This window comes from Alosa alosa, chromosome 14 (genome assembly GCF_017589495.1).
Source record: "Alosa alosa isolate M-15738 ecotype Scorff River chromosome 14, AALO_Geno_1.1, whole genome shotgun sequence".
In the NCBI taxonomy this organism is placed as follows: Eukaryota; Metazoa; Chordata; class Actinopteri; order Clupeiformes; family Clupeidae; genus Alosa; species Alosa alosa.
Window position 1 is genome coordinate 4587010 of NC_063202.1, and position 22023 is coordinate 4609032.

The 22023-nt window shown below is 40.8% G+C and overlaps 2 protein-coding genes across 2 annotated transcripts in view; both read left to right on the forward strand.

The window, feature by feature from the left end:
• Positions 1-1174: 1174 nt before the first annotated feature.
• chrna7a (cholinergic receptor, nicotinic, alpha 7a (neuronal)) lies at positions 1175-14793 on the forward strand. Its single transcript, XM_048263046.1, has 10 exons — positions 1175-1367; positions 3194-3333; positions 4180-4224; positions 5624-5733; positions 7214-7293; positions 8754-8921; positions 9591-9785; positions 12006-12092; positions 12611-12720; positions 13166-14793. The coding sequence occupies exons 1-10, from the start codon at positions 1310-1312 to the stop codon at positions 13703-13705; spliced, it is 1533 nt and encodes a 510-aa protein (XP_048119003.1). The 5' UTR covers positions 1175-1309; the 3' UTR covers positions 13706-14793.
• Positions 14794-17543: 2750 nt separating this feature from the next.
• Positions 17544-22023, forward strand: part of trip4 (thyroid hormone receptor interactor 4) — a 47381-nt gene continuing 42901 nt past the window's right edge. The window contains exons 1-8 of the mRNA XM_048262707.1: positions 17544-17702; positions 17981-18153; positions 18301-18431; positions 18632-18850; positions 19484-19562; positions 19721-19838; positions 21244-21459; positions 21801-21927. Of these exons, the coding sequence (XP_048118664.1) occupies positions 17623-17702; positions 17981-18153; positions 18301-18431; positions 18632-18850; positions 19484-19562; positions 19721-19838; positions 21244-21459; positions 21801-21927 (1143 nt within the window). The 5' untranslated portion in view covers positions 17544-17622. The remainder of the gene's footprint in view (positions 17703-17980; positions 18154-18300; positions 18432-18631; positions 18851-19483; positions 19563-19720; positions 19839-21243; positions 21460-21800; positions 21928-22023) is intronic.

A 22023-nucleotide genomic window follows, 5' to 3' on the forward strand; every position in this document is an offset into this window, starting at 1 on the left:
TATAGGACCCCCCACCACCACCTTAAGGCAGCGATCACTCTGGCCAGAGGCAAGCGTATATACAACCCTGACAGGAAAAGACTGATATGAAGCATCCTCAGTAGCGCCTTAAAGGAGTGGTTCAGGATTTTGGACATAGGATCTCATTTCCAAGTTAGCAAGTGTGATATTTATCATTGGAGACTAGATGAAAGGAGGACTGGATGAAACATGTTTAAAACAGTCTCCACTGATAAATATCACACTTGCTAACTTGGGAATGAGGTCCTATGTCCAAAATCCTGAACCACCCCTTTAAAGTTGTGTGGGACTATGGATGCAGGACAAAACAAAAAGCAACTGTGCAATAAAAAAAAAGATCACATGACATCTTTAAGAGCTGCACAGGAATGTATCTTCATAACATTGCCTCAGGTGTTTAAGATACAACTTCATTTTGCCTTGTGTGTGGCACAAGTTTTGAATTCGACTGCAGGTTAATTTAACTTTTGGGCAGGTCAGCTGGTTTTTACTGCTGACACTGACCTGCTAAAAGATTTATTAAAATATGTGTCAGGTAGTGTGGCAAAGTCATCTGTCACTGCAGTCAGTGATTGTGCCTACAAAAAACTTATGTAAACAAGATTAAAATGCAATATTCAGAGTTTCTTTGAACTACTTTCTGACAAACAATCAAATATTAATTAATGAGATCCTGCTTCACCAATAAAGGCCTACGATATAACCATTAATAGCTTTGCCTAGAAAAGCTTGAAACATGCAATATTGGCAGCATATAACAACTTCGCTTAAGTTGTTATTTGGATAGCCTACTGTATATTAACCATGGCTGTCTGAAATGTGTACTGGGTGCTGGGTGAAGGGTGCTGTTTTTCCACAAATATGTTGACCTGGAGTGGCAGTGAAGTTTCAGATATGAGGCACTAGTGCTGTAGTGTTTGACTGAGTAATACATCCAGCCTTGAGGTGAGGACAGTGTGAGACACTTTATCTCCGCGTGCCACCTTCCAGCAAGCTGGTCTGATGGCCGAGTCTGTGACAGAAATTTGATTTACATGCCCATAGGTTAGCGGATCTCTGACACGGGCTGCTCACTCTGACGGCGCACTCCGTTTGAAATATAGCATGGACGGTGGGAGGCGGGACTTTGCAGCACCACATAACAATGTGCCGGACAGCAAAAAGAGTCCTGTTTCCAACCCATGCATAGTATCGGTGAACGCTGTGTTAAGAAGTAGGATAGGACATCCGATGAAGTTAGTTAGGTGATTTAAACACGTCTTTAGCTTTGCGTTCCTTCACAGGTTACATGATGGGAGCTTGGAACGTCAGCCTGTTTCTCGTCATCACCGTCTGTGTATTGAGGGGTAGGTACTGCATGGCTTTCAATTTACAGTAAAGACATAGCCTACACAACCGGCGTACTGATTATTTAGGGAAAAGTGTCATAGCACATGTTTATTTTTAAATGTGGATTTTTGCCATTTGGTCACTTTTGTTGTAGGCTATCCCCTCATTAAATTGTGCTATTTGCTTTTAATGTGGCTTCTTGAATTTCCCCTAGGGATCAATAAAGTATATCTATCTATCTATCAACTACAGGCTATTCTGCTTTGAGATTTAAATACTAATGCATTATGTGTGCCCTCTAAAAACCCATTCCATCTCATGTTGAAGATGGTTGAAAGAAGATGTTATTTGGTTCTCGTTCTTAAAAGCTCTGGTAAATCAATATTTTGTCTGACTAGCTGAATGTTCAGTAGGTTAATAGGATTCCCACAATTGTCTGGATCTAGAACATGGGGTTCAGGGGTTTTGTGGTTATAATGCAAGATGCATTTCAAACAAGAGTAGTTTTGGACAATCAATATAGCCTAGTATTTTCCAAACAAAAGAATATTTCTGTGTAGTTTTGTAGTTGTGTTTGATTTAATTGTTGCTATAAGACTGTTTTGATACTCTTTGGAATAAATTAAATAGTGGGTTTGGTCATTATTTGACCTCTTTTTTGCAGAGCAACATATCTACATGTGTACTTAACTTTCTTCAGCTTATGATATTCATTCATCATCAATATTGACCATTGTGTCCTGCCATGTCTTCATTTAGTCCATCTTATTGACTTTGGGCAGGCCTCTTAAATTTAATTATACTTCACAATAGATGCCAGGGCAGATATTGGCTTGGGATAATAGCACTCTGTTTACCCTATTGTTGTACCCTCTTCCCAGATGAGTCACAGATACTGACTTGACCGCTAAAAGCCTGGTGCTATCCAGTGAGTGGACCTCAGGCCTCAGAGGAATTTTATTATGAATAGTTAAGAGCCGATGGGAAAGAACCATGAGACACAAAGCCAGGCTTTCATTAGCGTATTCCCTGAATAAGGTGTTGTGCGTTTCTCTTCACTTTGGTGGGAAATCCTCAGAAAACAGTGATAGTAAAAAAATACAGCATTCACATCAGTTGATCAGTAATTGACAACACAATGCTCTGGCCATTAAAAAGCCTTAGTTGCTGAAATGGCCTTAAATTAAACAAACAAACAAATCAGTAATTGACACAGAAATCATCTGATTTCCCTCTGGATGTGGGAGACAGCTGTACAGTTAGTGGACTCTGACAGCTGTTTCACTGCTGCTTTATCTCAGTCGACGAAAGGGGAAATGAACAGTGACTGTTATAACGTAAGAGTTGCGAGAGGGTCCAGACCTCAGCAGTTCAGAGATGTAGATACTGTGCCAGTATATGTAGATATACTGTGCCTCAGTGTCCTGGAGGGCTCTCAGAATGCAGAGCACGGAAACATGTGGAGAGTTATAGGTGGCCAGACCAGACAGCCAGGAGGAGGCTACGGTTGTGTGTACATGCGGAGAGCGCTTGATGAGATTCGTGGATCAATAAACCAGCGTCCAAATAAGGCAAAGCTGCTTTTTGCCTCAATGTGCAAGCCTATCTTCTAAACTTCTCCTCAGCTTTTTTCTTTTTTTACAGTGAGTGACCTTGCTCTGCCTTCTATTTTCAGTTTCAATTGCTGTGTGAATCTCAGATTGTGTGCGCAGCACAGGGCATGAAAAACCTCTCGTCTCATTCTTATTCTCTGAAACACACCGTTGAACTTATGTATGTATTTTATTTATTTATTTATTTATTTATTTATTTATTTATTTATTTATTTGTGTTCCCTCAACAGTGTCACAGCAAGGTGATCCTCAGCGTAGACTCTACAAAGATCTGATGGCAAATTACAATCCACTGGAGAGGCCAGTGTTCAATGACACCCAAACCCTGACGGTGAATTTCAGCTTCAGCCTGATGCAAATCATGGATGTGGTAAGTTGGAAATATACACACCACTGGCTTTCCACGGCACTTTAGAGCTACTGAGCATAATGAACAGTGATTGTGTTCATTTATCTATGTGTTTAGCATGCATCATCCCAGTTAGTGTGTGTGTGTGTGTGTGTGTGTGTGTGTGTGTGTGTGTGTGTGTGTGTAAATGTTAGCCAGCCCTGCGTCTCTGATGTAATAGTCTGATTTATTTGTCAGCATCGGGCCTGTGAGAAAGGGCTTTTCCTCTCCAGATGAGATAGCTGAGCATCCTTGGGTGAAAGAGCTGACAGGGCTCTTCTTTATACGCCAGCATCACAAGCTTCACTTTCCTGGCACACTTCACAGCGTGACATGAGACGCCATGAGATTCCATTTCCTATAAAAGTCACAGTGCGAGACAGTCAGAGCGAAGAGAAAATGTGATCTGTGTGATTGTGGGGGGTCGCTCTGGGATTTGAATGGAGCTGAGAGAATACATGTTGAAAACATTGAAACTAATCACCATCAACACATTTCAGAAGGTCTCTTTTTTTTTCATGAAACAGCCCAGGGGAGGTTGTGAATCCAAATGTCACCAAAGCAATATTGACTGATTTAGATGCGGTAGATTAATTCACACACTAAGGTCAGTTCCATGGTGATGTTTGCAAATGTGGAGGGTTATTCAAAATGTGATAGTGCCACACAACAGTATATATTTGTGTCTGTGATCTGATATTTATATTTCGCAGGGGACTGTATGTTTACTTCATGTTTACTGATGAGGTGTCTGAATAAAACTGTGCAGTTGGAGTCTGAATCAAGCGGTGAATCATTCATGAGTTATTATTTCTGTTTGTGAACCAGGATGAGAAGAATCAAGTTCTTACAACAAACATATGGCTACAACTGGTGAGACCCTTTACTGTATATCATAGGCTAGTGACAATGACGGACAATTACCCTGTGCATTAGTAATGGTTGGGGTTCAACATCTGAAATGGAAACAGATAAAATTCATGAATAATAATAATAATAATAATAAAAATAATAATAAGTCACTGAATTTGATACATTATTTGTATTTTAACCCAACTTTATATTTCATGACAGCATCTATGTGCCTAAGGCACTTGTGTCATGGATGGTTGCATTGATCTTGAATTGCAGTGTATGTGCATGTTATGTAGGGGGAAATGATTCATATTGGAAGTGCTTCATCCTAAATCTGTTGCAACACTGACCAGTAAACAGTGTGTTTTTGTGTGGGCTATCAATTTGATATGTGTTGCCTTGGCGTAGGATCTGCGTTGTCTCGCAATTGATGGCTTTGACCTTTATCCAAAAATATCCCTCTGCAGACTGTTCCTTTCCTCTGGCTACATCCCCAAGAGGGTCATAACTACATTAAGAGAATTAAACCAAACACACACACACACACACACACACACACACACACACACACACACACACACACACACACACACACACACACACACACACACACACACACACACACACAGTCTCTCCATCTCAATCACCATTAGGCATCCCAGATGGATGTACTATTGCAGTGTCTTTTACTAAAGCTGAAGGGAGGTGAGGGAAAACAAAGCTAGTAGAAATGTTTTGCTTCAGGTGATTGCTTCTTCATGATATCTCTTTCTATATGCATTACTGTGTATCACATCAATACATTGAGTTCAATGATCTGTTTTATTACATAATTGGTCATACATATTCATAGATTTTTTTTCTGCACAGACCTAATTGAGTTTTCAACTAATTAAGAAATTCATCACAAATCATTCTATGCCGTGGTGCTGTTGTAGGACCACACAGCAATCATGCATATTCATGACTCACATGGGAAAAGGGGAAAGCATCTTGTCCCTGTAGTTTATTGTTATTGATATTTGAGGGTTGTGCTGTTTGCACTCTGAAACTGATTTCAGTCTTATTTTCCATGTCTTGCTGTGTGAGACTTTGATGTTGGAATAGGTTTGTAGTGAGAACAGGCGCGCTCAACTTCAAATCTCACAACAATTTCGGGTGCGAGTTAAAAAGTGACAACTTAGAATAGAAAAACCGCACTCTCAAGTATATTCTCTTTACTTATTTATTAATGCCATGTCCACAGACGCGTTTCGGCTTAAGCCATCGTCAGTGTGTAGTCAATAGTAATAGCTTTGTAGCACATTAATAATGATGTGTGTGGTATTTTCACCCCATGCATCGAGAAAGCCAGACCAGGAGAAGTCAAAGAGAGATGACGTACTGTATTTGACCAATGTTTTTTTCCCTTCCTCAGTACTGGTATGATTATTACCTTCAGTGGAATGTTTCTGATTATCCTGGCGTCACCAATGTCAGATTTCCTGGCAGCCAAATATGGAGGCCAGACATCTTGCTTTACAACAGGTATGTGCATTAGATATATCCCTTTATTGTTCAGTATGAAATAATTACATTTCTTTGTCAGATTGATGTAGTTTTTTACAGTAATGGACAGTACAATTTAGGATGTTAAAGCCTTGGGACTGTTTTAGCCTACTCAAGTCTGCTTTCCCCACACTGTATAATAATTGGTTTTGAGGCAAGGTACTCTTTCAAGGCTACACATCTCAGTGTTCATAAGGTCAACTATGTCCATTAAAAGCACTAGTGGAAGAATTGCAGCAGGATGCACAATTTATCGTATTATGCCAAGAAAAGTCATTGAGACAGATATAAGCTATCGGTGCCTGTAGTCGTCTACAGAATGCATTTATATAATTGCACCCTCAGACCCTGCCTCTTCGGGTAATTCGGCATTCGTTTTTAAATGCCCGTTTCTCGAAATGACAAGCCAACACGCCTGAGTGTCAACACTGGCCCTTAGATCATGAAAATATGGGCTCGCTTGTCACTTCCCATAAACTATCAGGCCAAGCTGAGTCATCAGGACGGGTTGTCTCAATGCTGGCCCAGCCCAAGGGATCTGGAGCAACCCACATAATAGCATACTGGACCTGTCCCTTAAGTGCGCCTTCAGACAAAAACAAAGATAGAACAAAAAAAGGGGGGTGAGGAAGGTGATTGCGAGTTTGAAAGCTGTAGCTGTACCTGTACTGACATATGCTCTGTGCTGAGCAGTAAGAGTTAGAGTCTTAGTAAGAGTTGTTTTGAAGGTGATGAATCACCCCGGCTAATGTTCATAAATTAGATCTCTAAGGCATTGCTTCCACTGCATAATGAAGAAAACAAGCTCTTAGACCCATTTGTCTCTGTCATCAGACACCAGGCCTATACTTTGGTGGGTGATTACTCTGCGTTTCATTCACACCCAGTATGGGACCTCTTCAGTGATGTTCACCTTCCTCGGACTCGGTTCAGACCTCATGGGGATTCAATTTTAGAAATGAAATGTGGGAACCAGCAGTTGACTCACTCATGTGAGAAATTCAGTGGAAGGCATATTTAAGCAGACAGCAATGGATGATTGATACACAATTTTACAGTGTGATTTAACTCAAAGCATGCAGAAACTGTAACACATTGCATTTTCCATCAAGTTCAGATAATGCTGACAGAAGCATTGGTGATGATTGTTTTGATTGATGATTGTTTTTAGAAGTTATCATTATGAATATACATTCTTTGAGTCACTGAAGAACAGACCACTTTTGTGATGTTTGTCCCCCTTTTGACCTGCACTTCATCAAAAATCAATTGATCCTATATAGTTCCACGTGATGAAAGACAATAAAGCTTGTATTGATTAGTTGTAGACTCTGATACTTCCATTGAGTGCTGACAGTGCTGTTTTTTTCTAACAGTCATTTCTGATAATAGGTCAGATATGTACACAAGCATAAACATAAACAAATCCCTCTTCATTCTCCTTGTCTCTCCACACTAGTGCTGATGAGAGATTTGATGCCACATTCCATACAAATGTGCTGGTGAACTCCTCAGGACATTGCCAGTACATGCCACCAGGTAAGGCAGTCTTCGTCCATCACCAGCATCATTACTGATGAACCTGCGGTACCTCGGTGTGGTCAGGATTTATTAGGGTTGACATTACGGTTATTACTGATAGCTGGCTTCTTCTCTCGTCTATTACATTGGATGTGATGGATAGAGTTTGTCATGGGGGACTGCTTAGAGCTGATGCAGGACCTTGGAGGCTCTCTGAACCCTCACAATGACTGTCATTTAGCGGCCATGTTCTCATAAGGACATGGTTGCTGGCTGTTGCTATTTACAAAACATTTTGTAGGGTGACTTCCAATTCATTTTAATGGCCCTTTCGCCAAGGGGTGCATCCACATTAATTTCAGCTCACAACTGTTATTGTTAGTATTATTTCTCACCATTTTCCCTCACACTAATTAGTTGTCCTGGGCAACTAACATAAAAAGAAACTGTAGATGTATCTGAATGAGACAGACCATAAACTGCATATATAGTGAGCCAGACAGTGTGAAGTCATTGCTTTTAGACACGCCTCACCCCACTGACCCACATATGCCTGGTCCAGTGGATGCATCTATTTTCTGATTGCAGTCACTTACTTTGGCAGTGCTACCTGTCAAAAAAAAACTGATTACTGTACTCCTGCGGTGTTCATCAGCATTCTCTCCTGCTCCCTGGCCAAGCACACTCTCTTCAGCTGAAGTGTGTGTGTGTGTGTGTGTGTGTGTGTGTGGGGGGGTTGATGGAGGGATGGGGTGGAAAACATTCAGAGAGAAATTCACCCTTGGTATTTGCGTTCCATTTTATGTAAGGGACATGACCCAAGAGGGCATTAATTCTATAGTAGGATCTCACATTTATTCTCAGGGATCCATCCATGTAGGTCTGTAATGAAATAATAAGAAATATGGGCAGTGGAGAATGGAGGAGTTAGCTAGCAGGGTAAAGATTAATCAGTTCACTTTCCCGACAATCTGCTTTCTACACCAAATTGAATTGTACAACATTTGTCTTACTTGTTCAGTCTATTTCATACAAATGCAGCTCCCTTGTCTCTCTGAATTTTCCTAACCTTTATTCCTTTATGGCTATTTTATTTCTTAAGAGGGAGCTTTGTCTGCATCAGTTCCATTTGTTAATTATAAAGCAGACTTAATGGATCTATATTTTACAGCAATGCTCTCCCCTCATGTTTCATTTTTTTAATTTTTTTTATAAATTATCAACTTGAAGTGTCACTTCAACCTTTAAGTTCTGCCATCCTTAATCTTATTTCATTAGCTGTCTTTTTTCTTATTACTTAGCAAACTATTTATTGTGCATAAAGCCATAATGAAGCACATAAGTGCATGGCTGATAAACTGAATTGTTGATAGGTGTACAAAGAAAAGCTGCAGCGCATGTGGAGGATTTGCTTGGGTTTGAGGATTTCAGGGAATCTGTCTTTAAGCTAAACAAACAACCTCAATTCGTGTTTTCAGGGATCTTCAAAAGCACCTGCTACATAGATGTACGCTGGTTTCCCTTTGATGTCCAGCGTTGTGACCTGAAGTTTGGTTCCTGGACATATGGAGGCTGGTCCCTAGACTTGCAGATGATTGAAGCTGATATAACAGGGTACATTGCCAATGGAGAATGGGACCTTGTGGGTAAGAACTGTTTTTTTGTTCATCTTCTTCAAGCGAAATTAAATCTTGTGACCAAATTATTATTATTTTCCGGTCAAAATATTATAATTATATACAAAATGATTTACTTCAGTAACAAAAGGATAGCTTCCCATATGTTTTTTTCTGAAAAAAAAAGTAGACTTCTCTGTATTTTCAAACAGAGGTGAGTGCTCAGTTTTATTTGGCCTATTGTCAAAGGCTGAAGATTTTGCTTCAGCAGTTTTTCTGAAGGGGCCTAGAGAGTTGTTTTATGTACCTCAATAACCCAGATGGTTGATGTTACAGTTTTATGTGTGTTGCTCTGCATACGATTTGATGTTCTGTATATGAGAGTAGATCCATAAGCAGCCTTATTCACTTCTCTAGAGGAGGAGCTCTAGATGTGGCTCAGCAGGGAGTGAATAACCAGATCTGGGTCAAGAGGAGGAGCTCTATATGTGGCTCAGGAGGGAGTGAATAACCAAGGTCAAGGGTCAAGAGGAATTGCAATTCTCTTGTATTTACACCTCTTTATTTGGACTTGTTATCTCCCTCCTCTGTGTTTGTGTGTGTGTGTGTGTGTGTGTGTGTGTGTGTGTGTGTATCTATATGTGTGTGTATTTGTTTTAAAAAAACGTGCATGTGTGTGTTTGCATGTGTACAACACAGAGGTTCCAGGCAGGAGGAATGAGAAGTTCTACGACTGCTGCAAAGAGCCCTATCCGGACGTGACCTTCACGGTGGTGATGCGCCGACGCACCCTCTACTACGGCCTGAACCTGCTCATCCCCTGCGTGCTCATCTCCACGCTGGCCCTGCTGGTCTTCCTGCTGCCCGCCGACTCTGGGGAGAAAATCTCCCTCGGTGAGCCACGTCAGCCCATTGGCCCCGATGCCACTAATTGTTCTTTCTGCGCATGGAAACTCTTGCAACCTTGTGTAGTTTGGGTTTCTAATGAATGGGGGACTGTGGATTCACTTGACACAAGCTCTACAGCGTTCTGCTGAGGGTCATGCATATAGACCTGATCAGCAGAAAGTATATTATGCAGTGGACTCTCACTCTCTCTCGTACTGCCTAATTGGTTTTCAAGCTTTATTGCTCACTAAGTGAGTGGGTGGTTCAGTGGAAAGCACATCAGTACCCTCACTGTAAGTGATACCATCCTCATTTTGGACTATCAATTATTGTTACCAAGTCATACACGATGGTATCAAGTGTCACTCAAGGAATAAATGGACCCAAATTAAATGTTCAAAAAGGACCCAATTAAATGTTTTGTGTCAGCCACGTTCTGTATTGGACAATAGTCTGCTGAAAACTTTTCCACTTTCTCCATCTCTCCTTCCTCACTGTAAGATTGATACTCGTTAGCAATAAGCAGTCTGCTCCATTTCCCCAAAGCATTCATGTTTGGGCCTGGGGATATTAGAGCAGGCTAGGCATCCTAGCCTGAAATTGGGCGGATGCCAACCGTGAAATCCCTATGGAGGGAATTAGTGGTTTTCCATGTAAAACGGTATTGCTGTTTTGCGTTCGCATTCGCATTAGTCATACGTTATCTGCCAGCTTTGTCCCAATGACTTACTGTAGGCCACACAGTGATGTTCCAAGATCGATATCCAAAGAAAATTAAATTAGTCGGAGACTTATGTGTTATCATTTTATTAATTAATGTAATGTAATGTAGGGAGGCACTCTCTCTGTAAATGAAATGATTATTGATTAAGCTTTATATATTTTATTTAATGAAAATATATCATTTGTAGCTTTGGCTTCACTTAGAATTTATTCAGGAGCTTTTTCAAATGAATGAACGTAGTACTCTGTGACGATTAAGCAATATAGCACGAGTGAGAGTGGGATTGGTCATGGATATTCCCACGGGTGTTGTTCGGCCATAGCCACGATACCTATTTTATATATTTTTGGTAACACAAAGTCAGCATAAAAAACACATTTCCAAATGTTTATAAATTATTCATAATGCATTATGGCACTTAATATAAGTTTGCATAGCTGTTTAGTCTGTTGATTTTTAATGATAATGTTTATTGTTGTCGCTGTACATTGCTTTGGACAGAAGCGTTTGTCAAGAACCATAACCATAACTATATTTATAAATTGACATGACTGCACTCATAAAGCGTTATGATGTTTAGGCTGCTATAAGCCATACACAGCAATTATTATGAAAGCTTTTATGGTGTCACATATGGCTCGATGAGGAGGATTTGGTGATGTCAGCAGTGCCATTAGAGGTAAAGGAAACTGCATTATGCATTTCGACATTTCAAGCTAGAAGAGTTTGCATGCATTATAAGTGTTTGAGCAGTAAACATTGCTGATGCAATTAATAATTATATAGATTCATGTCAATCATTATGAAATCATTATTATGAACATGTTGTAACACTTTGTTTGTGTTTATAATGCTTTGTGAAAGATTGTTACTGTAATCCTTCTTTTGATAATGATTTACGTAACTTGGAAAGAGCGTTTAAGCTTTTTTGGTTCCCAGGTTCCCAAGTCACACATACAACCAAAGGACTCAAAACAAATGTCAAATCAGGTCATTGTTTATATAGCCTCCCATTAGAGAAGTGGTTCACACATAACTGTGAAAACTGTTTGAAAATGATTGTATGTACTTCAGTGCCAAATCTCAGGTTAATGCTCTGCTGTGTAGAGGACCACTATCCCTGGATTCCCACAGTCTGCCTCAGTAGTGGTCTAACTGCAAAACCATTGGCAGACACGTCCTAAAAGTGGAAGCCATCAGTATAGAAGTAGTGGGCATATATTTAAAGTGGAACAGAGTGGAGATTTGCTTCTGAAATGTGCTGTAGTGCACTTGGTGGAACATCAATGGTAGCAGTAGTGGTAGCAATGAGCTCCCGTAACATGTAATTGACGGAGCGGAGTGCATACAGACCTAGTGGAAAACAGCAAATTAAACGGCAAAAGCTGATTATGTGTTTGTATTAGCATTCCATAAACATACCTTTTATTTTTAGAATGAATGTACTGGTAATGTAAATATGTGCAATAATGAATTAAATCAATGTCAATGCTGTGTTGCAGGAATCACAGTGCTACTTTCCCTGACAGTGTTTATGCTCCTGGTAGCAGAAATCATGCCAGCAACATCTGACTCTGTGCCTTTAATAGGTAATATATTTCTTCAAACTAATGCCATTGGACTGCATGATGCTGCTATTAATTCCAAATATGGGAACTCGGTCTGAGAAGCACATAAATATGAATGAAAGTATTATGAAAGCTTAGTCTCCGTCAAACCAATATTTTCCCCTTGAGGGCCAGAATCACTTACTGTAAATATATCTGGTGATTTATGTGGCCTCAGACAGAAGGAGTACTATTCCCATTTTTGGTCTTCGGATGCCAGTTGTGAAGTCATTCTGCACTGTACCACTTCAAGTAAAACCAAGTGTAGTGGCACTTTGTTTCGCTGATTGAACAATACAAGGCAGTACAGCATCTGGTTCAGCAGAAGATGTGTTATAGAAGGAAATATGTTCAGTATTTTACAGTTTTTCAGTTTCTTGCAGTGAGCATCCTTTGCTATGTGTCCTGTTATCCACTATGATTGTAGTTTTTCTCACTAGTTCTTAGATGATAATAATGTGATGACACACAATACTATTTTCCCTGTTTCTTATTTTCAGCCCAGTATTTCGCCACCACCATGGTTATTGTTGGACTTTCAGTAATAGCAACAGTTTGGGTGTTACAGTACCATTATCATGACCCTGAAGGAGGCAAGATGCCAAAGTGGGTGAGTACTCAGTAAAAGTCATATTATATATCAAAGTCACCTTGACATTTATAATGTTGGTCATGAGAACAATCAAACAGCATCTGTTTAAATTGGAATGGGCAAAAAAAACCATTATGATATAGACATCTGAATCATGTCAACTTCAGTTGAAAGGAAATATTCCATAGATCACAATGTCTTTTAATATTAATATTTTAATATAATCATAGGAGGTCTGATAGTCCAGGCAGAACAGAGATACCTGACTCATGTTGACATCAGCTTGAGAAAAGTAATATTGGAACAAATGACTTGGTGGTTATTGTGTTGGCAAAAAGACAGAGACCAACAGCTGCATCAGATTTGCTTTTAGATTCATCATGTCTGTTTTGCGCCTCTGAGTATGAATCTTGTATTGAATGCCTGGGTAATGTTCCCTGTGTTCCCTGTCCCTGTGCCAAAGACCCGCGTGATTCTACTTAACTGGTGTGCCTGGTTCCTGCGCATGAAGCGCCCGGGTGAGGACCGTGTGCGCTCAGCCTGCCACAACAAGCACCCGAGGAGCAGCCTGTCCAGCGTGGATCTCAACATGAGCACCGGCGGACCCCAGGCGACCAACGGCAACATGCTCTTCATCGGCTTCCGTGGCCTGGACAGCCTGCACTACGCCACCTCGCCGGACTCTGGCGTCATCTGCAGCCGGCTGATGGGCGCCAGCGAGGACGAGGTCCTGCTGCCGGGCGGTGGCCAGGCGTCCTCGGCGTCCGTCAGCAGTGCCGAGCCCGACCTGGCCAAGATCCTGGAGGAGGTGCGCTACATCGCCAAGCGCTTCCGTGACCAGGATGAGGAGGAGATTGTGTGCAATGAGTGGAAGTTCGCCGCCTCAGTGATCGACCGCTTATGCTTAATGGCATTTTCACTCTTCACCACTCTCTGCACTACGGGCATTCTCATGTCTGCTCCCAACTTTGTTGAGGCTATATCTAAAGACTTTTTTACTTGAGACTGTCTCTCAGTTTTAACCATCCGCCAGGTCATGGCTTAAACACTTTTTAAACACAGTCTCAGCGGTAACTGACCTGAAAACCACTTACAAAGCCAGTCAAATTACCAGAATATAATGGTATTCATTTGTAATAGATTCATCATTGGGCACATTAATTGGCTAACAGCTAGAGGTAGAGCCACATGCATAAGTATGCATAAAAAGCACACAGGCTTTAGATGGAATGAGTTACACATATTCTGCCTGGGATTGTTATCAAATTCTCAACCATATTTAGACCTATGGTAAACCAGCCTATAATTTAAGACCTCTTATTTTTATCAATACTAAATACTAATATCAATGTGAGTCCTAACACTCTTCTAACACACACATTAAATACATCAATATTACACTCAGCCTCACTCATGTTATTAAGTGTTTGTGTTTGTGTTTGTGATTTCAGATGTGTGTTCACTGGTTTTAGTTGTGAAGTGTATTTTTTCACTAGAGGGATAGACTTATGATTAGATTATATATTATGTTACAGGCATTTTTGTCATTTAATACAAAAAATACGGTGCCATTTCAGTGTGAATGTATTGCAGGTAAAGAACAGTACTATTTACTTTCAGTGTATATATGTAACTCTGTTGTCATACGTGACAAATAGTGCTGTTGTTTCTCTTTTTCTGACACATATATAGCACTTTATATAACACACTTGCTACACTGTTCATGTTCTATGCACATAATTTTAACCCATTTGTTATAATGCAAATCAAATTTATGTTATTTACTTGTCTGCTGACATACAAAATATACTGTACAAATATGGAGATTCAATGGGAGAGTAATTGCATAGTGCCTCTCGAGATAACTTTCAGTATAACAGGAGAGATGTGGAGAGTTCTAGACTGCCACTCTTCCTCGTGGACACTGGATAAATGTTAGCCTATATGTAGTAGTGCCTGGGGGGAGTGGTTTGTAGTTGTGACTGTAATCATTATTCTACAAAACACAATACTCATAAACGATAGGTTTCATTAGTCTGTACTGTAACAGTTTTGTCAAGATAAAAAATAAATGTATTTTTCTAGGCCAAAGAGCATCTGAATAACTCTGCTTCTGATGTCTGAATATAACTGCATGCCAAAATGACTTCCAGCACACGTTTAAGATAAGTTAAAGAACTGTATCATGAAAGTAAATCAATTTGTAAGGATTTTATGAACATATAGGACCAGGACTAGGAAGTTGGATGACCATTAAACAATACAATTAGCCATAAACAGACCAAATCCTCACTATTCTTTTTCTTTCTTTTCATTTTCTTTGAATGAACATAATATACATATAAATTGCATAACAAATGATAATTCAAACAGTTCCCACAATATTTCAGACCATAGATTTGAAATCAAATGTATTTATTCCATAAATATTATCATTTTTAACCCCTGAATATCCTTCACTTTTTCTTTCTGCTTTTCAGACTGAGGAGACAGTACTGATAAAATATCAGTCAACATAAGACTTTCCTTTTTGCCTTGCATGCCTTACATAAGTTCCATTGAATTACTAGAGATATTAAGTATTCTTTTGACAGTATTAATTAACTCCCGTGTTTGTCCAAAGCTGTGCAGTTAAGCAATGAATAGCCACAATGCAAACTAACCACTGTTTGCAAATAACAAATCCAGTTAATTACACGGTTTCCACTCTCCTATCAAACAAATGTTAATTGACTTTATTCTAATGACTGTTGCTTTGTAATAACAGTAAAAGCCTCAGGCATTTCATGGATCTGTGTGTGACTGTGCGAAGGAGACATAAAAAAGAATGAAGAAGAATGAAATTGTTTCTGTTTGTGTTTGAAAGAGGTCTTTAAACCACGCTCTGTTTCTTACAGTGCTTGTTCAATGTTAGTTTTCCTTAGGTACATTTTATTGAGATTCTTTTGTTTGTACACATCTCTGTACAATCATGCATTTACAAGTGTTTTGAAATATGGTTAAAGTATATATTCTTAGATACTTTGAGCATGTAAAATATATAAGTTAACACACTACATAATCAACCATGTTATATAATTTGTTTGAATTCAGTTTCTGCCTTGAAGTTGTATTTGCAGTCTAGTCATTTATTAACTAGGACAAATGCATGTCTGTCTCATTTTACACATCCTTCTTAAGTTATTTAACACAAATGTCATCAAAGGTCAGTGGGGCAAAAGGGGTACTTTGTTGTCTTTGGTTTTGTGCACACACAGAATCACAGAAAAGACAGAATAGGATATCCAATCCATGATTAATATTGTTTGTTTAAACTAATTGAACACATTATGGGTTGGTTTTGAAGAATGTGTGAATCCAGAACAGTCAAGGAACATCTTGATTTTAGATTACGTTGCTCTTTTAGTCTGGATTACTGAGATTACTGAGCGTGAGGTTTTCAACAGCTATTTGTCCAAATGAACCCAGAAAGTCATAACATCAGATGGAAAGGGAACAGTAAAGGTAAATTAAGGCAAAACAACTGTGGTAGAAAAATGAAAAGCAAATCATTGAGCATGAGAAAATGTTATTGACCCCCAATGTTCAGGTCACATCATCTTTTCAACACAGGATATTTTGCACAGATGTCTATTTTAGCACACACACACACACACACATAGGGAGAAGCAAATGACAAAGCAAACAAATGATAAAGCAACATTTAGAACTGATCTTATGTGACCTAAGATGGTATTTTAGTTATATTTGTTCAGGTTCCCTGTCAGGCTGGGCATCCACAATATATATATATATATATATCATGGATTTTACAGGACTCAAAATCAGCATATCTAGCCCTGATAATATCCCTTCCACTGACTTCCACACTGAGTTTCAACCATAAAAACAACAAAAAACAAAAACATGGTTGAGTTGGGTTTGGGTCTCCTATGAATGGACTGGCAACAACTGCCACACCCACCCCACACTCAGTTATCTGCAGTAGAAGCATGACAAAATGTCCACACATATAGCAGACATGGCGGGAAAGCTGAACTTGTGAAGTGGAATTCAGGGGAAAATCTAACCCTGTTACACTGATCACATCCCCTCCCTGTAATGTGCTGAAGATGTGAGATTTAGGGAGATTTACTGGGTCTGTTGAAGGAACTTATTTTCTTACTGTTCTGTTTTCCTAATCTTAGAGATGGTAGACTTAGATGGTACCTCCCTTTTCCCTGTGTAAATTTGGGATGAGATGACTGAACCCAAGAAATGTAACAAGGTAGAAAACACAACAAAAACCTGTCTGAATTATGTTAAGATAATCAGTTTCAGAACAAATTCCTTCCATAACTGACTAGAAGTCCATAACCATAACCACATGAATAGTCAGGATAGAGTGCACATGACCAAACGATGTTTGTCACAGTAGTCCAACAGTTGTAATTGATGGAATAATTTGTGCAGTGAACATATGGCAGCTGGGGCTCACAGTTATTTATTTATAGCAGAGTTGCACAAAATACAAAATAACCAAATGCATTTTCGTGAGAAATGCATTTCCACCACTTGCATGGCAGTGCTGCCATCTGGTGACTGCATTAATACAACCACGTATTACATGATGATTTTTTGTGAATTGGTCCTAAACTGCATTGTGAGCATTAGACACAACCATTATTTGATTGACTGTATCAGAGTGCCTGAGTGTTCTTTTGGAATGATTGAGATTTGTATTTTAGCAGAGCCCTATTTATTAGGAACCATATATCTTTAGCACTGTTTTCCGAGGGAAACATATTTTTACGCACCATGTGCAGCAAGATTAATATTCCGTGTACATTTCATAAAGTGAATACAGGTTTACGTCATATGTAGCACAGCGTTATTAGCCGAAAGTTTAGTAACATTAGTGCCTCGATTTTACAAGCTAACATGTCTGAATCTTTGCTTCGTTGGTGCGTCGACCAGTTACATAACAGCTTTGGTTTAGAGGCATGCGATGACATTGTTCAGTGAGTAAATTATTATGTTTGCTATTCAATATGTAGTTTGCCTGCTAGCTATCATCTGGGCCACCTGGGTTTTTCAACTAGCTGTCACGTAAATAGAAAAAAATGATAAGAAATTGTAATGAACATTAACCATATATGAGCTATTCCATTCTGACCAAGGATTTAAGATGGATGGTAATTTTTTGGAACTGATTGCCTTGCTTATTCTCATGACGTGACTAGCATCCTGCATGTTGCATTCCATCCTTGTGGTCTATTTTTGTGTGTGTCTGATTTAGGTATATCTTGTCAATTGACAATGATGAGGAAATAGCCGAATATGTTGGGGACCTGCTCGGAGGGACGGATGGGAAGAAGAAGCTGTTCATTGACGAGCTAGTGAAGAGATGGAGGAGTTTCAAGCAAGGGGCCCCTGAAAATACAAATCTCATTTCCATGAGGGTGTCAACAGGTGAACTAACCTGGCAGGCTAACATTACCAATGAAGCCAATTTGTCTCGTATGTTTTTAGTAGTGTTAATGTTAGTAGATTTGCAAATGTTGAAATAAAGCCTCTTATTTTAGAAGTGGTAAAACAGTGTCACCATTGTCTCAGTAGACTTTCCAGACATGACGAAGGATACACAGAAGAAGTCCAAGCGGAAAGGAAGAAACAAGCAAGAATTCATTACTATTAATCAAGCAGAGCCTGAGCCGGAGATAGTCAAAACTCCTATCGACCTACTCAAGGTAATTGTTAGGCGACTCTTAATGACTATACCTGAATACCTTTGAAAATGTTTGATGGAGAGAAACATTTGAATTTCCCCTTGGGGATCAATAAAGTCTATCTATCTATGTATGTATCTATCTATCTATGTATCTATCTATGTATCTATCTATCTATCTATCTATCTATCTACTGGATGATGGTCTTCTTGTTTTTATAGGCACAGGAGAACAGCAGTTCATCCTCTGGGAAGAAGAAGACCAGATATGTAAATCTATATGCCAAGGAGGGTCAGGACCGCTTGGCTATTCTCCTACCAGGACGGCATGTATGCGAGTGCCTGGCGCAGAAACACAGCCTCATCAATAACTGCATGACCTGTGGGCGCATCGTCTGTGAGCAGGAGGGATCTGGTCCTTGCCTCTTCTGTGGCACTTTGGTAAGAACCTCACGCCAGGTCCGTTGAAATGTATGGTTTTGATTAAGCATCGTATTTGTGTGTTGTTCCCTACACCTGATTTGTCCATAATCAAAGATGGAAAAAGTAGTTAAGGGGCTAAAACCTCTGTTTATGAAGTCCATCTCCTGTGCTTGTACGTTTTGCTGCACAGCTCAGCACAGGTCTTAGTGTTTTAATTGTTTATGAGATCTTCACACACCTGCAGCCATGTGAGAGATCTTAAGAGAGATTGCAGCTGAGGCTAGCTGCCTCTTTGCTACAAGGTTCACTTCCTATGTCTGGATTGTATTTTTGATAGCAAGGCTTTAAGTTTTCAGGCACTGCACCTGAATTCTGATGTGGGCCAGGCAGGTTTAAGATTTGAAAATGGATAATCATAACAGATTTATAACGGCTTTACAACATTGTCACTGAAAATTACAAATATTACCTCATTATATATGTAATAGCACACACTTTTACAAAATGGTGTCTAATAAAGTCTAATAGCTTGATTCACTAAAAGTTTAGTTATTAAGCGGTTTACATCTCATTTATTATTGTCATCATTTATTGTCATTTTACAATTGATGAACATATTTAGGCTGATTTTTTTAAAAAATTTTTTATCAGGTTTGTACAAGAGAAGAGCAAGAGATTCTACAGCGGGATTCCAATAAAAGCCAGAAACTGCGGAAAAAGCTCATGGGAGGTAGGGCATCACATTTTAGATTTCCTCAAACATTTCCACTTTGGCTGGCTTTGATGTCTGGGGAAAAGGAACATCATGGTTCAACCAGGTTTGTAAAAGGTGTGTGTGTGTATGTGTATGTGTGTGTGTGTGTGTGCGTGTGTGTGTGTGCACGACAGACCGAGTGGCGCTATCAGAGGACATGGACTATCTCCCCCACCAGGAGTCCAAGATCAAAGCAGGGTTGGAGAAAGCTGTGCAGCACAAGGATAAGCTGCTTGAGTATGACAAGAACAGGTACATAGCTCATCCCTTTGTCTGATCTTCTGTACTGGTACAACCTGAGTGAGCGAGAGAGAGAGAGAGTGTGTGTGTGTGTGTATGTGTGTGAGAGAAAGAGAGAGAGAGAGAGAGAAAGAACACATCTTCAAAAGATGCCATATCAGAGGACATATCAGGACATTGTGCGGCTTGTATCATCCAGCCACATCACAGTTGTCAACAAGAAGGATACTCAGCAATTGTGAAGACAAACATATTCCTCCCTAATCTGTTGTAATCCTCTAAGTCGTTTGAATACATTTTGTATTATCTAGTATTTATAGTGATGGTTAGTATTTCACCCTCATTGTTGAATCCCTGCACACTAGCCGAGTTTTTAACTTGCACCACCACCACCACCACCACCATTATCAAGACTTTGTCTGATCTTCTGTACTGGGCAGCCGTGGCCCACTGGTTGGGCAGCCCACTGTGCCACGGCTGCCCAACCAGTGGGCCACGGCTGCCCAACCAGTGGGCCACGGCTGCCCAACCAGTGGGCCACGGCTGCCCAACCAGTGGGCCACGGCTGCCCAACCAGTGGGCCACGGCTGCCCAACCAGTGGGCCACGGCTGCCCAACCAGTGGGCCACGGCTGCCCAACCAGTGGGCCACGGCTGCCCAACCAGTGGGCCACGGCTGCCCAACCAGTGGGCCACGGCTGCCCAACCAGTGGGCCACGGCTGCCCAACCAGTGGGCCACGGCTGCCCAACCAGTGGGCCACGGCTGCCCAGTACAGAAGATCAGTCGGGCTCGAACCGGCAACCCTCCGGTTACAAGTCCAGAGTGCTAACCAGTGGGCCACGGCTGCCCAACCAGTGGGCCACGGCTGCCCAACCAGTGGGCCACGGCTGCCCAACCAGTGGGCCACGGCTGCCCAACCAGTGGGCCACGGCTGCCCAACCAGTGGGCCACGGCTGCCCAACCAGTGGGGACTGGTCAGGCTCGAACCGGCAACCCTCCGGTTACAAGTCCAGAGTGCTAACCAGTGGGCCACGGCTGCCCAACCAGTGGGCCACGGCTGCCCAGTACAGAAGATCAGACAAAGGGGCTCGGTGCCCAGTACAGAAGATCAGTCGGGGCTCGAACCGGCAACCCTCCGGTTACAAGTCCAGAGTGCTAACCAGTGGGCCACGGCTGAAGTGCCCTTGAGCAAGGCACCTAACCCCTCACTGCTCCCCGAGCGCCGCTGTGGTTGCAGGGAGCTCACTGCGCCGGGATTAGTGTGTGCTTCACCTCACTGTGTGCTGTGTTTCACTAATTCACGGATTGGATTAAATGCAGAAACCAAATTTCCCTCACGGGATCAAAAGAGTATATATACTTATACTTATACTATACTAAGACCAACCTCTACCCTCTGCCCTTCCCCATTTTTAGCGTACGCCGAACGCAGGTCCTGGACGATGAGTCGGACTACTTTGCGACGGACTCCAACCAGTGGTTGTCTCCAAACGAGCGGGCCGCTCTGCGAAAGCGTGAGGAAGAGCTGCGGGAGATTAAACACGCCTCCCGCAAAGACCGCAAGATCACACTGGACTTTGCTGGACGCAAAGTGGTGGAGGACGATGGGAACCTCAAGCAGTACTATGACAAGTGAGTCTTTCTGCTCAGAAGGACCGACTGGAGGAGCAGGTCTAGACCTGGGCTTTCTTGTGATTGCTACTTTCATCCAGAAAAGGACTAATGATTAATGACTAATGAGTATGTTAATTGAGACATTGTGCAACAATTTCTGTACAAATCAAATATAATCAAATCAAATCAGAACAGAAATTATATAGTGTTGATATCATATTGAAATTCTTGCAAATAATCACTCAAACCTGTTTACCTACCCAATGTAAGAAGAATTTAATGAAATGATACAAGCACATTACACAAACAAAATAAGTTTTTGAGACTTGCACTCAAATCAGTGTTCCATATGGTGCTAGATTAGATGAGACTGTCCAGGCCATGAACGCTGGATCTATGAGCCTGACCAACAGGAGGCCGGAGAGAGCAGAGGGCGAACCACTCCGAGATCTGGTCAACCCTAACATTGTCCAGTCAGCACCACAGGTGGGTTACAGTTTTTTGGGGTTTTTTTTACTGTTAAATTCAGGCACCTATCTATATCGGAGTTCAGTTTTTCAAATAATTTGCTGAAAGGTTACC

Coding starts and splice junctions, on each gene's coding strand:
- chrna7a (XM_048263046.1), top strand. CDS start 1,310: ATGATGGGAGCTTGGAACGTCAGCCTGTTTCTCGTCATCACCGTCTGT. Junction 4,225..5,623: donor CAAACATATGGCTACAACTG/GTGAGACCCTTT, acceptor TCCCTTCCTCAG/TACTGGTATGATTATTACCT. Junction 5,734..7,213: donor GACATCTTGCTTTACAACAG/GTATGTGCATTA, acceptor TCTCCACACTAG/TGCTGATGAGAGATTTGATG.